This window comes from Bidens hawaiensis, unplaced genomic scaffold (assembly GCF_021521415.1).
Source record: "Bidens hawaiensis isolate Kalapana, Puna unplaced genomic scaffold, B.hawaiensis_p1.1 tig00007427_1, whole genome shotgun sequence".
Lineage (NCBI taxonomy): Eukaryota > Viridiplantae > Streptophyta > Magnoliopsida > Asterales > Asteraceae > Bidens > Bidens hawaiensis.
Genome location: NW_027491518.1, coordinates 30828 through 47476, shown reverse-complemented (window position 1 = coordinate 47476; position 16649 = coordinate 30828). Strand labels below are relative to the sequence as shown.

The 16649-nt window shown below is 37.8% G+C and overlaps 2 protein-coding genes across 2 annotated transcripts; both read left to right on the top strand.

Moving 5' to 3' along the window:
- The first annotated feature begins 338 nt into the window (after positions 1-338).
- LOC143635272 (uncharacterized) lies at positions 339-815 on the top strand. Its single transcript, XM_077103146.1, has one exon. It carries the CDS (start codon positions 339-341, stop codon positions 813-815), a length of 477 nt encoding a protein of 158 aa, XP_076959261.1.
- An 896-nt stretch (positions 816-1711) lies between these two features.
- Positions 1712-2414, top strand: LOC143635271 (uncharacterized). Its single transcript, XM_077103144.1, has 2 exons — positions 1712-2026; positions 2157-2414. The coding sequence occupies exons 1-2, from the start codon at positions 1712-1714 to the stop codon at positions 2412-2414; spliced, it is 573 nt and encodes a 190-aa protein (XP_076959259.1).
- Positions 2415-16649: the final 14235 nt, after the last annotated feature.

The following is a 16649-nucleotide window of genomic DNA, read 5'->3' as shown; positions in this document are numbered from 1 at the left end:
GCTTTCTGAAAGACAACCCGATGGTATTCCAAGCAACACAGTAACAAACTCAAATGCTCAGGCTAATGCCATAACATTAAGAAGTGGCAAGACCACTCAAGATTTGGTATCCCCATCACAGCCAGTTGATGATGAAACTAAGATTCCAGACAAGGTGCATGATCGGCAAGTCGCAGCAAGTACCGCACAAGTCAGAGAACCAGTAAAACCATATGTCCCGCCCATTCCTTACCCCAAACCGTCTTAAGAAAGAAAATATGGAAGCCCAGTATGGCAAATTCCTTTAACTCTTCAAACAATTGCACATCAACCTTCCTTTCATCGAGGCAATCTCACAAATGCCAAAATATGCAAAGTTCCTAAAAGATGTGTTGACAAACAAGAGAAAGTTGGAAGAGCTATCACATGTAACTCTGAATGAAGAATGCTCTGCTGTCCTCCAAAACAAGATGCCGACAAAGAAGACCGAGACAGGGAGTTTTACCATCCCCTGCTTGATAGGAGATTTATTTGTCAGCAATGCCCTAGCTGATCTCGGAGATAGCATTAACTTGATGCCTTATGCGGTTTTTTCTAAATTAGGACTAAGAGAACCAAAACCAACCCGCATGAGCATCCAGCTAGCCGATCGATCAGTGAAGTATTCTAGGGGTATAGTTGAAAACATGTTAGTCAAAATTGATAAATTTGTTTTTCCGGTAGACTTTGTAATTCTCGATATGGACGAGGACAAATTTGTACCTCTCATCATTGGAAGACCATTTCTATCCACCGCTAGGGCTCTCATTGATGTTTGCACATGCAAACTCACATAAGGGTTGAAGATGAGGAGGTAACATTCGATATAGGTAGATCCATGAAACACCCGCAACACACTGATTATTCAGTTTATTATATTGACGTGTGTGAGTCTATAGTAAGTTGTCACCTTCACGAAACCATTGAAAAGGAAGCATGCAACACTCAGCTGATTGAGAAAAAGGCATACTCCATCATCCATGAGGAGCAATCCACTAAGGATCAGGAGGCAAGTGAGCATCAAGAGACGTACTAGACCGTTGACCGTAAATTGGAACCAAAGGCAAAACCCTTTGTTGAAGATCCACCAGTTCTTGAACTTAAGGAACTTCCCTCCCATCTCGAGTACGCCTTTCTCAATGGTGAATCTCAATTACCCGTTATCATCTCCTCCTGTTTATCAAATAAGGAAAAGAAAAGATTGCTTGAAGTTCTCAAACTTCACAAGAAAGCAATTGCTTGGAAAATCATGGACATCAAAGGAATCAGTCCATCATTTTGCACTCACAAAATCCGGATGGGAGAGGACTTCAAACCAGTCGTGCAGCATCAAAGATCTCTCAATCCAAATATGCAAGACGTTGTAAACAAAGAAGTCATTAAGCTACTCGATGCTGGATTGATATACCCAATCTCTGATTCCCCTTGGAATTCCCAGCTTCACAAGAATTAGTGGGGTCCCATATAAATGACAATTTCCCCCATGAACTTCTTATGTATATCTAAACAAATGAAGAGGAATGTCCATGGTTTGCTGACATTGCCAACTATCTCGCAAGTGGGGTCATGATCAAAGGTTTGACACATCAACAAAGAAGAAAATTCTTTTCTGATGTCAAACATTATTTTTGAGAGGATCCACACTTGTTCAGGATCGGAGCCGATCAAGTCGTTTGTCGGTGTGTGTTTGGAGATGAAGCAACCGAAATCCTCCAACATTGTCATGAAGGACCAACAGGAGGACATCATGGGGTCCACGTCCACCGCAAAGAAGGTGTTTAATGTCGGTTTCTTCTGGCCCACCATCTTTCGAGATGCTCATGACCTTGTAAAATCTTGTGATACATGCCAACGGGAAAGCAACATTTCTGCACGAGATGAAATGCCTCAAAAGGCCATACAAGTTTGTGAAGTTTTTGATGTTTGGGGGATTGACTTTATGGGACCATTCCCGACTTCGTTAGGAAATCGGTATATCCTAGTTGATGTTGATTATGTTTCAGAATGGGTGGAGGCTTAGGCTTTACCCACCAACAATGCTAGGGTAGTTGTTAAATTCCTAAAAAAAATTGTTCTCACGCTTTGGTGTCCCAAAAGCACTCATTAGTGACCGTGGAACACATTTCTGTAATGCCCAGATAGAAAAGGCATTGTCTCGCTATGCTGTCTACCACGGATTTTCAACATCATACCACCCACAAACCGGTGGGCAAGTTGAAGTCACTAACCAGGGCATTAAGCGAATTCTTGAGAAAACAGTCAGGCAAAATCGTAAGAATTGGTCTGAAAAGTTAGATGACGCATTATGGGCTTTACGGACCGCTCATAAAACTCTTATCGATACCACACCGTTTAAGTTGATTTATGGAAAGCTTGTCGTCGTCCTGTGGAATTAGAGCACCGAGCTTACTGGGCATTAAAAGCCATTAATCTTAACTTAGTTAATGCGAACGAGACTCGGTTCATGCAAATTCATGAGCTAGAAGAATTAAGAAATCAAGCTTATGCGAATTCCACAATCTATAAGAAACCCACTAAGTTGTTTCATGATAAACGTTTGAAAGAAAACAAAGATTTCAAAATGGGTGATCGTGTTTTGCTTTATAACTCTAGGTTGCGTTTATTTCCCGGAAAGTTGAGGTCTCGATGGTCGGGTCCGTACACGGTCCGAAAAGTCTTTACATACGGAACCGTGGAGGTAGAACATGATGACGGTAGAAATTTCAAAGTTAACGGCCACCGCCTAAGATAATATCTTGACAGACCGGCTGTAACATCCTGATTTTGATAAGAATAATAAAATAAGTTTCGTTTATTTAATAGTGTGTCGTTTATCGGTTTAGATAAATAAAATATGAGTTGGGCTTGTGTTGGGTAAATAGATGTGAGCTATGGATTTGGGTTAAAAAAGGAAAGAGATAAAGACCATGGGCTTAAGCCCATGACCCATCATATATAAACAATAATTAACCCTTATGGTAGACGATGTAGAACCCTAGTGTGTTGGGGAGAGATTGGTAAGAAAGAGATGGGGAGTTTAGAAGTGGTTCAAGAAATATCTTCAAAGTTCAATCAGATTAAAGCAAGAATGAAAGCTGCTCAAGAAAGACAGAAGTCGTATGCTGATAAGCGGCGACGACCGATTGAGTTTAACGTTGGTGACAATGTGATGCTCAATGTCTCGCCTTGGAAAGGAATCATTCGTTTCAGGAAGAGGGGAAAGTTGAGTCCAAGGCACATTGGACCGTTTAAGATTATAGATCGTGTGGGTGAAGTGGCTCATAAATTGGATTTGCCCAAAGAGCTAGAAGGAATTAATTCAACCTTCCATGTTTCTCATATGAGAAAATGTCTATCGGATGACACGTCACATGTGCCATTAATGGACAACGAGGTTGATGAACAGTTGAATTACATTGAACAACCTATAAAGATTGTTGATCGTAAGGAAAAACAAATACGTAACAAGGTTATACCCTTAGTAAAAGTGATATGGAAACATCGCAAGGGGTCAGATGCCACATGGGAATCTGAGGAGGAGATGCGCAAGTTTTACCCGGGATTGTTTCAGTAATAGTTAGGTTTCGGGTCCCCGAAACCTCTTTAAGGAGGGAAGACTTGTAACATCCTGATTCTGATAAGAATAATAAAATAAGTTTCGTTTATTTAATAGTGTGTCGTTTATCGGTTTAGATAAATAAAATATGAGTTGGGCTTATGTTGGGTAAATAGATGTGAGTTATGGACTTCGGTTAAAAAGGAAAGAGATAAAGACCATGGGCTTAAGCCCATGAACCATCATATATAAACAATAATTAACCCTTAATCCATTCATTTACACATATTTCTTAAACCACCCAAAACACACACTTAAGCTCTCTTTCTAGTTTCTCTCTTTTATCTAGCCGAACCAAGAAGGAAAGCCGATCCTGACTCGAGTTAATGAAAGTATGATGTTGAATGGATCCAAACCCGCTAGATCTAGCAGCGAAACGATGAACCGACACCCTCAACCGTTAAAGTCACGAGATCCAGATGGAATCGGGTATAAACCAGTCAAAAGATGAGCTTAGGGGTCACCCTAGCTCAGATATGGATCGAACGGGACAAAAATCGGTGAAAAACGGTGTAAAATGGGGTAAAACACGTTTTTCCGGCCACCGCCCGGTTTTCCGGCACGGAGGCGCCGGAAAGACGGCGCCAGAAAGGGGCGCGAGCATTTAAGGATGTCAGAGAATGTTTTTGAAATTCTCTGACCTAACCCTAATTCGTTAGCGGGGAATTAACGAATTAACGGTAATTCGTTATGTTGATTCGCTAAGGAAGGACAATGTAAGTCCCCCCGGGGCGTCGCCGATCGATACGAGATCCGCACAATGTCTAGGAGTGCGGAATCCTCCTAGACTCGTTTAATGGTGTAGAAGACGAAGAACACGATTACACACATACAAACACACGAACAAACACACGAATGGGATAAACACATCTGCAGATCTTTTATATAATAACCGAAACACATTACATACCAAACACGAAAACAAATGACGGCCGACCCGAGGTGAGCTCTACCTCGGGCCGTCCCACACGACTCTGCCTCTCTGTTTCTCTCTAGCTACTTGAACTGATCACAAAACACTCTAATTTTCTGGATACTCAAACCTAAACAAGACACATATATATAGACAAAACAACTTCGCGGGCTTGGGCTTGGGCCAGTAGGCGAAGTTGTTATAACTTCGCCTATGGCGAAGTTGTTCTAACTTCGCCTATGGTAGAAGTTGTTACAACTTCGCCTATGGCGAAGTTGTTATAACTTCGCCTATGGTGAAGTTGTTCTAACTTCGTACTTTGTTTCCGCTGATCAGAATTGCATAGCAACGATCACAAAATGCACCAACAGACTCCCCTTTGACCGTTGCTCTCAATTCTAACAAACACAAAAGATCATCTGTTACAAAACATGCACCAACAGACTCCCTCTTAACTGATGATCTTCTGTTTGCCCTTCAACCAGCCGTGTCTGAAACTGTCTTGTAGCTTTACAAATCTACCAATCAGCCAGCGTCTTCCATATCAGATCTCCCATTCAGTGTAAGCTTCTCCGACTATATAGATTGAGGTCTTTGAAATGCATGCATCCCCTTGCCTAATTGATCATCTCAACCAATCACGTGAGTCCTCCTGACTTCACCAACACGTGAAGTTCTTCTAACTTCACCAACACGTGAAGTTGGGCTCCCTCCACAACTTCACCAACACGTCGGCATACGATAAGGTTTAATCTTCAACTACTCAACATCAAGTGATCAATTTCATCACAAAACCACCTTGACAGAATCTAACACACATGACCATTAATTAATCCGAAGCATCTTCAATCACCAGGGATAACGATCAAGAACATAAACACTTTAATTCTCGATTAAATCCAACTTGTTCCAGAATTTTCACTTTAATAAATAAGCATCACGTTTCAGGATCCAATTCTCGAACGCCTTGAAAATAACATAAATAATATGCTCTGACCGCAATCCAGTAATGACGAAAACCTTCAGTTCAATTTGACTTTCTTCAGTTGGTCAACCTCGAACAACAACTATTTCATTGCCCACAAACACCCAAATATGTGTCAATATCCAGTTTCAATCAATATCCCATTCACAACCTCAACTCCATATCCAGAGTTGACACGTATTTGTTCACACGTAAGACCAAGAGATAACAAGTTTCACTCGTTGACGGAACAACTTCTTAGGTCTCACAATAATCGTGTACACCTGGCCATACAGACGAAAACTCCAAACAATTTTTTTTTTTTTTTAATTTTTTTTTTAACTTCGCCTAAAGTCAACTTCGCCTAAAAGTCAACTTCGCCTAAAAGTCAACTTCGCCCCTCCTTAACTTCGCCCCTCCATAACTTCGCCTGTCCATAACTTCGCCTGACTGATAACTTCGCCTAAACCCTAAAATTTAAGCGACAACTTCGCCTGAACCCCATAACTTCGCCTGCGGCGGCTGTTCGGCCAAAAACGCATCAGAAACGTGCCAGAAACACCAAAACGCAGATCTCGAACCATAGCATAAGAGCCTAAGGCTCTGATACCACTTGTAGTTCCCCCCGGGGCGTCGCCGATCGATACGAGATCCGCACAATGTCTGGGAGTGCGGAATCCTCCTAGACTCGTTTATTGGTGTAGAAGACGAAGAACACGATTACACACATACAAACACACGAACAAACACACGAATCTGCAGATCTTTTATATAATAACCGAAACACATTACATACCAAACACGAAAACAAATGACGGTCGACCCGAGGTGAGCTCTACCTCGGGCCGTCCCACACGACTCTGCCTCTCTGTTTCTCTCTAGCTACTTGAACTGATCACAAAACACTCTAATTTTCTGGATACTCAAACCTAAACAAGACACATATATATATAGACAAAAAAACTTCGCAGGCTTGGGCTTGGGCCAGTAGGCGAAGTTGTTATAACTTCGCCTATGGCGAAGTTGTTCTAACTTCGCCTATGGCAGAAGTTGTTACAACTTCGCCTATGGCGAAGTTGTTCTAACTTCGTACTTCGTTTCCGCTGATCAGAATTGCATAGCGACGATCACAAAATGCACCAACAGACAACGAACTAACTTCTATTCGTTAAGCAGTTCGTGATGATCATTCGTTAAAGTCAGAAAGCCAGTTCGCTATGTTAAGATAACGAATCAAGTGATTTGTTACTCATCCAATTCGTTATGTTAAGATAATGAATCAGGTCACGTCAAGATAACAAATTAGCTAACGAACTAACCGGACGAATCAGATCATGTAAGATGACAAGTCAGATAACGAATCAGGTGAATCATTACTCACCAATTCGCTAAGTTCTGATAACGAATTAGACCATGAATCAGGCTACGTTCAGATAATGAATTAATCTTAATTCGTTATAACGAATCAGTTAGCGAATTAAATAATAATTTAAAATTCTAATGAAAAATATGTTAAGACAGTTAATGGAAATAAAATTTTTCCAAGCTGACCTGGCAGCTCAACCCCAGCCAGGGGCTCTGCCCCTTGGACCCTGCTAGGGGCTGCCGCCCCTAAAACCACGTTGCCAGGGGCGCTGCCCCCGGACCCCCGTTCATTGTAGGTTATCATTAGACTAGAAACGTGATATGGGTAGTGATAGTTAATTGATACATATCACTATTATACAATTAGCCATGCACAACTCAAGAAATGAATAACCACTAACGGTGAACGCAATCGAGTTCAGGCGAGTTTCTAGCCCCATTCCTTGTTTTGTTTTCGGGGCTGTGTGCATGCTCGATGTGATAGTTAATACACTTACCTTAAATGGTAAGTGTATGCCATGTATGATTTGTATGTTATTTATGTATATCTAAATGTGAATGATAGCTTGTCGGTGCGTGAACGATCTTCGGATATTGCATGCACTTTCAGGTGATGTTTTAATGATATGATTGTATATGTGATGGATGAATGATGTATGTATGTATGAAACTTGCAATTATATAGATGGAAATGTATGGCATGATAGTAGGGAAGAAAGGGAGATCAGACCCTAATAATATCCGAGGATGGAGGGTACCAGACCCTAATAATATCCGAGGATGGAGGGTACCGGACCCTAATAATATCTGAGGAAGAAGGGAGACCGACCTTAATAATATCCGAGGATGGAGGGTACCAGACCCTAATAACATCCAAGGTATGTAGGGCGAAATGCTCTTTATAATGTAAGGATAGTTATGAATGTATATAAAAGAATGATGCATAGGTTAAGTATGTAAAGCGTACCTTCGGGCACGTATATGTGTATGTAAAGTAATTTATCTGTTTAACGAGAACTCACTCAGCGTAGCTGACTTTTAGTATGTACACAGGTGAATAGATTGTAACAGCTAGCTTGAAGGAGACACATGGCATGATTGGAAGGGATTGGCATATGAAGATCTGTTATGATGTTTGATATTTTATGTTATGTTAGGTTTTAAAAAGACAAGTTATGAACGTTTGTAATGAATGGTTGACTTTTAATATTATTCCGTGAAAGTTTTATTTAACTCTGATATTTAAAACTGTGTTTATGAGTAAATCCAACGTCCAAAGCAGGGCACCGGGAACGGGGCCTTACACCGGCCGAGCTAACTTTGGAGGTTGTCTACCTCCATCCCAAAAACGAATAAATAATGCTCGGGTCTCGCCAAGACCCAATTAAAACTAGGCAATTTTAAGTAGTTATCTTAAAACTCTTTATTTAAAAAAAAAAACAAAAAAAATATAATAATAATAAAAATAATAATAATAATAATAATAATTGTTAGTGCACGGATTTGCGTCTTGAGTCTTAGTAATTATCGTTAACGTATTTGTTTTATATTTAATGTAATAATTAGTTAAGTTATTGTTTAGTTCGTTATATGTAGGGTCTAGTTCGCTAGGGGATGTTAGCGAACTAAGACTTAAGTTTATTCCCTCCTGATTCGTTAGGGAATGTTAACGAATCAGGGGGTGTTTCGTCTGATTTATGTATGTAACGAAGTAGCGTCTGGTTCGCTAGGGGATGTTAGCGAACCAGACCTATCTTCTATATATAGTGAACACTTTTCACGTTTAATTAAAGGGTTAAGAGCTAATTAACGAAACTCTGTCCAGATTCTCTCTCTCAATCTTCATCCTAATATTATATACATACTGATAATACATAAACACATACAACACTGAATTAAAGATAATTATGAGCTAGATCTATAGTTAAGGTATTAATCTATTATAAACAGATCTGAGATCTGTTAATTGTTATTGGATTGATAATTTTGGGTTCCAACAAGTGGTATCAGAGCTGTTGGGGCTCAATTACACTTTGTTTGGTGTTTATTTAGAATATTAGATTGATAGTGTTCTATTTCTAGCAAATTTGGATCAAATTATTGCTAGTTGAATGTTTTATGGTCGGTTTAAATTGGATTTTAGTTGTTAAAGGTATTGGTAAAGGATTGTGAGTTGGAATTGAAGTTTGGAATTGGTTTTGAGTAGATTTGGTATCGGTTTTGGTTTAAGGCCGAAACAGGGGTGTATTTTGGTATAATTGTGTTGGTTATCGGAGGAAATTGATTACGAGGTTTGATATATTGGATTCGCGATCGAGTTACGAGTGTTTTGGTTGGTTATTTATGTGATTTAGTTTAGTATCGAGATTGTATTAAAAATTTAAGTTTCTGGGTTTCTGGGTTGGTGTTCATCATTTCAGATTTCTGGAAATCTTTTGTTGAATATTTGAAGATTCAAAGATGAACATGATTCATTATCATCCTTATGGTGATTCGCTATCTTGTTTCCTTTGATTCGTTATCTAAGTTAGTTGATTCGCTATAAACTACAAGTGATTCGCTATCCAGTTCGCATCAATAGTTCATCCGTGTTATCTAATTCGTTATTTGGATTAACTGATTCGTGTGACACGCGTCTACTTTGGGATTTGTGTCATAACAACCTTTGCCACGTGGCATAAGGTGTCAGAGTTTGTTACAAACGGTTGTAACAACCTGATTCGTTATAGTTGATTCGATAATCAACTGTAGCTGGTTCGTTATCTATTTCGCTAAGTCTTTCTTAGTGATTTGCTACTGAATACTTTTTAATTCGTCAAGATTTCTTAATCAATTCGTTAGCCAGTTCGTTAGTCAATTCGTTAGTTTGACTTTCTGATTCGTTGACCTTCTGATTCGTTAGATTGATTCGTTAAACTCAATTGTGATTCGTTGTCTGATCAATCTTAACTTCGTTAAGATTTGATTCGTTAATCTACTGTTCACAGTTTGCTACAACTGTTTACAGTTCATTAAAAATCGCATTCGTTAATCTTATTTGTTGGTTAATTCGTTACACCTTCAAATTTTAGAAACTTGTCAATAATGGCCGGTATGTATGCATTAGCGTCTCAAAACATGTTGATGCAAAAAATGTTGCAACTTGATACCGAGATAGGTTCACATTCGAAATATCTAAGATTGATGAAGTTCAGTGACTTTGCCAAATGGGAACCTCGGTTTCGTGCTCATCTAGGATCAGTTCATCCTGATTGCTCATATTGTTTGGATGAAGTTTATACTTTTCCTATGATTGGCGATGAAACTATCGGATTTAGACCTAAAGCTATATCTTAATACTCACAAGAAGAAAAGAAGGCACTAGAGATAGAGACGAAAGCATATTCTACTCTAACTATGGCTTTACCTGAAAATATATTTCACCAAGTGGGTAGTATTAAAATATGTGCTTCTTTGTTTCAACATACCCGAATAAGAAGTATGGGAAATACAGCTGAAAGCAAAAAGGTGATGCTTAAGTTTCAATTCAGAAACTTTAATTTACTCAAAGGTGAAACGGTTGAAGAGATGACTACGAGATTCAATCACTTGATTGCAGAAATGGATAAAATGAAGATGGAAATTTCTGAGATAGACAAGATTGATACTATTAAGAGTGCATTACCAAGTTCGTACTCTACTTTTCTAATGGTATTAAAAGAAAACAGTTATTTCAATGAAGACTTGACTGCAAGTGAGTTTTTACAAAAGATTGAAGCTCGTGAGTGTGATCTCAAGTGTCAAAAGTCATCCAAGGAAAGTCAAGATCCTGCCTTTTATGGTGGTAGCATGCCTTTAAGTTCAACAATTTCACCGATCACTGCTTTTCTGACACAGAATGCAAAAGAGAATGAAACAACAATTTATAGTGATCCTAGAGCATGTTTTTATACCGCTGGTAAATGTTTCTGCTGGTTCAGGAAGTTCATCTTCAGCAAATCAATACTCATCACCTCCAAACGTCAATATGAAAGAAGCTGAACAAAACTTTGCTTTTCTATCCGCTTTCATGATGTCTTATGAAAATCTGGTTAGTAGCAAAATTGCCACTAGTGATTTAACTGATGAAGACTATGATCAGATTGATCTAGATGACTTAGAAATCATGGATTTAAAGTGGAACATGGCAATGATTGTTCGAAAGGTGAAAAGATTCATGCAAAGAACTGGAAAAGATCTTCCTGCTCTAAACAAGAAGTTGGGATTTGACAAGTTGAAAGTGAAATGTTATAATTGCCAAGAATTCGGTCATTTTGCAAAAGAATTTGACAAAGTGAAAAAGGAATATAATGGTCCTCGTGGTCAAAGTTCAAACTCTTCAACACCACGAGGTAATGATGCTGAGAAGAAACCATCAAGTTCTGGGTCACAAGCAATGTTGGCTAATGGAGATGATTGGTCACAACAATTACTGTGCAACGATAATCAAGCTAATTTGGCTTTGTTCGGGTTGACTCAAGATTTCCATGGAAGTGAGGTGTCTTCTGATAATGACTCTGGATCGGATTCTGATGATTCCTGTGACAAGCCTACAACAGTCTTTGCATGCATGGCTAAGATAAACGAGGTTAGTCATTCTATTTCTGCTACCTCATCTGTTAAAGTAAATTGTGTTGACTGTGAATCTAACAAACCTAAGTTAGAATCTTTAAAGAATCACAATGACAATTTAGTGAGAGAAATTGCATCTCTAAAAGATATTTATCGACAATCTCTTGAATCTCAAATGAGATCTCGTGAAAAGATTGATGCATTGTCGACAAGTAATCATAATCTCAAAGCTGAGTTATCTGTAAAAATGACAATTAGTGATCAAAAGTTTCAAGAAATTTTGAAACATCGTTCAAAGATAACCGAGCTTGAGAATGAGGTTCTTGAGTTAAAGAACAAATTGGGTAAATTTCGAAATTCATCTTTTCTGTTGAATGAAATTATTGAAGTTTCTGGAAAACAAAAGGATTCAAAGAAAGGTATAGGTTTTGTTGAAATTCCACCACCATTTCATAATGATTATAAAATTAATCCTTTTGCTCCAACTGAGGAAGATGTTATTCTTAAAGAGCCTGTGATTTCAGATAATTCTAAACATAGTAAGTCTGAAACTGTTAAAACTCAATCTATTTCTCAGAAAACTCATGTTCAAAGCAACAAAGTTTTTGTTGAAAATGTTGACAAAGTTATCATTGAGGATGTGTTTGAACCGGAAATTATACACAAGAACAAGAACATTCCAAGTTCTAATCACATACTGTGTGAACCTCATGAATTTGAGGAGGCTGTGTATGGTTCGCACACAACTAAGATGAAACAAGATGTTTTTGTCAAACCAGTGAAGGCTAAGAAACCAGAAATATCCAAAATTTCTGATGAGGATTTGTTACGTTTTATAAATCCTAATGCACTTAAGCCATCATCTGCTCGTGTATTTAAATTAAAGGGGATGGATACAGTGTTCACTGAAAAAGACATTCCAATAAGTATCATCAAACCTGAACTCATTGAGAGTGTGTTTTAAATGAAACCTCCAAGGTTCGTGAACTTGAACGTCAATATGCTCATGCGAAAAAATCAGCTTCATCTGACACATTGACTAAAGCAAAATAAGTTTTAAAACAAGCTAAGAAAATTAACTTTTTGAAGTCAACTAGGACAGACACATTGAAAAGTTTTTTGAACTATTCTAATTTAGATTTTTACTTGAAAAAGAAATCTGAATTATCTGATGATTTTGCTAAAAGCATGACTAAAAATGTAAGTCATCAGTCATCATCTGTGTCACATGTTCCAACAAATTTTCAACATCATCATGTTGACATGCGAAGTTGTTTTCTTTGCGGTCAACAAGGTCATGTAGTAAGAAACTGTGGCCAGAAGAACTATCAGAATTTTCATCCTTTTATCAAGGATCATTCCAAACCGATTCCTTTGGTAAAGGAGATTCTGAAACGACCGGTGTCGTGTGCTGATGATACTCATATTATGTTTTCGAACATACATCCTCGAAAAGTTTTCATGTGAATGAAACTCATGGTTCCGTTAAACCTAAGTTAATTCCTACTGAACCATTATGCAAAAATGTTAATTTAAATGTGGTTCAAGATGCGTATCTAAGACGAAAGTCTAAGAAACCTGTAACTTATTCTCAAGTTGCTGAACAACAATTGAATGCAACTAAGGTTAACTTTTCTCAAGAAAACCAAAAGGTACCCAAGACTGAGGCCTGGGCTGCCTTTTTGAACTAATCATTTTCGTTTGTGTGTAGGGTTCATCCAAGACCATTTCTGGTGAAAATTGGATCATGGACAGTGGATGTTCTCGTCATATTACTGGAAATCTCAACCTCTTATCAAACGTGAGAAATATTCAAGGGGGTTATGTGGCGTGTGCTGGGAATTCTGGGGGTATGATTACACCGGAAGGTGATGTTTCAAATGGGAAGATTATATTTAAGAAAGTTAACTATTGTGATAAAGTGGACCATAAGTTATTGAGTGTGTCGCAAATATGTGATAAGCAATACACTACAGTATTTACAGATAAATAGTGTCTGATTCTGAAACCGGGTTATGTGATTCCCGAGGACATGGTTGTTATGCGATCACCACGATCAAATGATATTTATGTCTTGAATATGAATTCTAAAGTATCTACATCGATCGAAACGTGTTTTGTCTCGAAAGCAACCGAGAAAGACTCCGTACTTTGGCATCGAAGAATGGGTCACATACATGTTCGAAAGATTAATTATTTAATAGCAAACGATCTGGTAGAGGGGGTGTCGTTAAAGAATTTTAAGTTATCTGATCACTGTGTTGCCTGTAAAAAGAGCAAACAGAAGAAGATATCGCATCTATCTAAGTTATTAAATTCCATTGATACTCCACTTGAACGACTTCATATGGATTTGTTCGGTCCAGTTAATCGTGCAAGTATTTCTGGAGACTGGTATTGCCTAGTCGTGACTGATGATTATTCTACATACTCATGGGTCTTATTTATGAGTTCGAAAGATCAAACGCCTGTTTTGGTACAAAATCTTATCACTAAAATCGAATCACTTTACAAACAAAAGGTGAGGAGAATTCGGAGTGATAATGGAACAGAATTCAAAAACACTATATTGGATTTCTTTTGTATCCAAAAGGGAATTCACCGTGAATATAGTGCACCGTATGTACCTCAACAAAATGGCGTTGCTGAATGAAAGAATAGAACCTTGATTGAAGCTGCAAGAACAATGCTTGCTGATTCTAAGCTTCTTGTCCAGTTTTGGAATGAGGCTGTGAATACGGCTTGTTATACCCTCAATCGAGTTCTAACTGTTAAACGACTCAAGAAGACCAGTTATGAATTATTAAATAATCGTAAACCGAATTTAAAGTACTTGGAGCCATTTGGGTGTCCTTGTACTATGTTGAAAAAGGATGTGGGAAAGTTTGATGAAAAAGCCATTGAAGGTTATTTCTTGGGATATGCATCACCTAAGAAAAGAGTGTTTAACTTTACGTTCGGTTGTGTTGAAGAATGGTACCATGTGGACTGTCAAAATTACACTACTCCTTCCCAAGGAAAAGGTCCCGACTGGATGTTTGACTATGATGGCTTATTCAATTCATTTACTCCAACAACTAATCATCCAGATGAAGATTTAGTTCGTGCTTATTTTGAAGAACATTTGGAAATTCCAAGGTTCGCAAGTTCAAATGATGTTGAAGCTCCAATTGTTACTTCAACTGAAGAACCTGATAATGAGTCTCCTGTTCATTATGATAATGCTTCTACTTCATCTGATGATAGTGCAATTGTGGATCAAGTTATTGAACTTGACAGTGATGTTTCATCTCCTGAATTGGGTGAACATTACACTAATTTATTTGAACATGTTGTTTTTTCTGAAAATCCTCCTCTCAGGATTCATATTTACCATCCACAAGAAAACATTATTGGAGACCTTGATGTGGGAGTTCAGACACGACATCAAGTTGCTTCCTCAAGTGAAAATAATGCTCTATGTGCTTATGCTGACTTACACTCATCTAAAGTTGCAACTGTTTCTAAATTCTCTTGTTTACTGTTTGATGGGAGAGATGAATTTCTTTTTAGGGTTGCAGGTTCATCAGTCTGAAAAGGGAATCTTCATTCATCAGACAAAATATGTGAACGATATCTTGGGCCGATTCAAGATTACTGCCGGAAAAATCCCTTCTACTCCTCTTCCCGTGGGTCACAATTTATCACCGGATGAATTGGAGGATACCGTTGATACGACCCTCTATCGTGCCATGATTGGTTCTTTGATGTATTTAACTGCCTCTCGACCCGACATAATGTTTGCTGTTTGTTTATGTGCTAGGTACCAAGCTAGTCCCCGAGTGACTCACCTGGCAGCGGTCAAGCGTATTCTGCAATATATAAGGGGAAATCCTGACATCGGGTTATGGTACCCCAAAGATGATACTTTTGATCTTACCGCTTACTCAGACTCAGATTATGGAGGATGCAAGATCAATTTCAAGTCTACTACAATGGGATGTCAATTCTTAGGAAGTCAGCTTGTTTCCTGGCAGTGTAAGAAGCAGACAACGGTCTCCACTTCAACTGCCGAAGCTGAGTATATTGCAGCCTCGAGTTGCTGTTCCCAGGTTTTGTGGATACAACAACATCTTCACGACTACGGTTTGAAGTTTCTTACTACTCCCATCTTAATTGATAATTCTGCTGCTATTAGTTTCACCAAGAATCCCGTACAACATTCTAAAACGAACATATTGAAATTCGATATCATTTTATACGGGATTGTTATGAAAAGAAATTAATTGATCTTGAGAAAGTGCACACTGATTTTCAAAAAGCCAATCTATTTACCAAAGCGTTTGATAAAACACATTTTAACTTTTTCCTTGGTTTAAATAGATTGAAGACCCTTGCTGAGATCCTAAAGTTAGGATGATTATCTTTATTTTTAGTTTTATTCTAGTTTATAATTTTTGTTTTTAGGTTTTAGGGGGTGAATTCTAGAAAATACAAAAATATTGTGTTTTTTGTTTGTATAGATAAAACCCAAAAACATTAGAAAACTTTGAAAAATAAAAAATATTGTGTTCTTTCTTGTTTCATTCTAATATTTGAAAACCCAAAAACATTTGTTAAAATTAGAAAATACCAAAAAGATTGTGATTTCTGTTTGTACAGATAAATTCTGAAAAAGTCAAAAAGAATGTGAATTTTCTTGTTTTTGTAAAAAAAAATCCGAAAAAGACAAAAAGATTGTGTTTTAGTTTGTAAAGAGAAAAACCAAAAAGATTTTTGCTTATGATCGGTGAAAATTATGTCATTTACTTCTATTTCGAAGAACATATACTTGTATATGTTTGGTCCTGATAATTTCTTGGAATCGTCAGGTTAGCCATTTATCTGACAAATGGAAAGTACTTGGGGCGTTCGTTAAGCTGTCTACATTATTTAAGTTTGTGAAGCATGCTTGCATGTTTTGGTCCTGTTCTCTACTTTTAGATGGATAGGATAGCCATTAATTTGTGAACTTAAATTAACTGGGGCAATTAAAATTATTTTGTTTTATGCTCCTCAAAATTTTGAGTTTTTGAAGCAAAAAGAGAAAATGATAGTACATTGATTATTTGACCCTAAATCCAGCAAGAAATAAGCTTAAAAGACTGTGTACTTAATCATTGGTGCATTGATAGGTCTTAAACAAGCTGTTAGAGTAAAGTAAG

Excerpts from the sequence above, each read along its gene's own strand:
- LOC143635271 (XM_077103144.1), top strand. The coding sequence starts at position 1,712 with ATGAAGCAACCGAAATCCTCCAACATTGTCATGAAGGACCAACAGGAG. Across the intron at positions 2,027-2,156 it reads TTGATTATGTTTCAGAATGG|ATAGAAAAGGCATTGTCTCG; the intron begins GTGGAGGCTTAG and ends TGTAATGCCCAG.
- LOC143635272 (XM_077103146.1), top strand. The coding sequence starts at position 339 with ATGCCAAAATATGCAAAGTTCCTAAAAGATGTGTTGACAAACAAGAGA.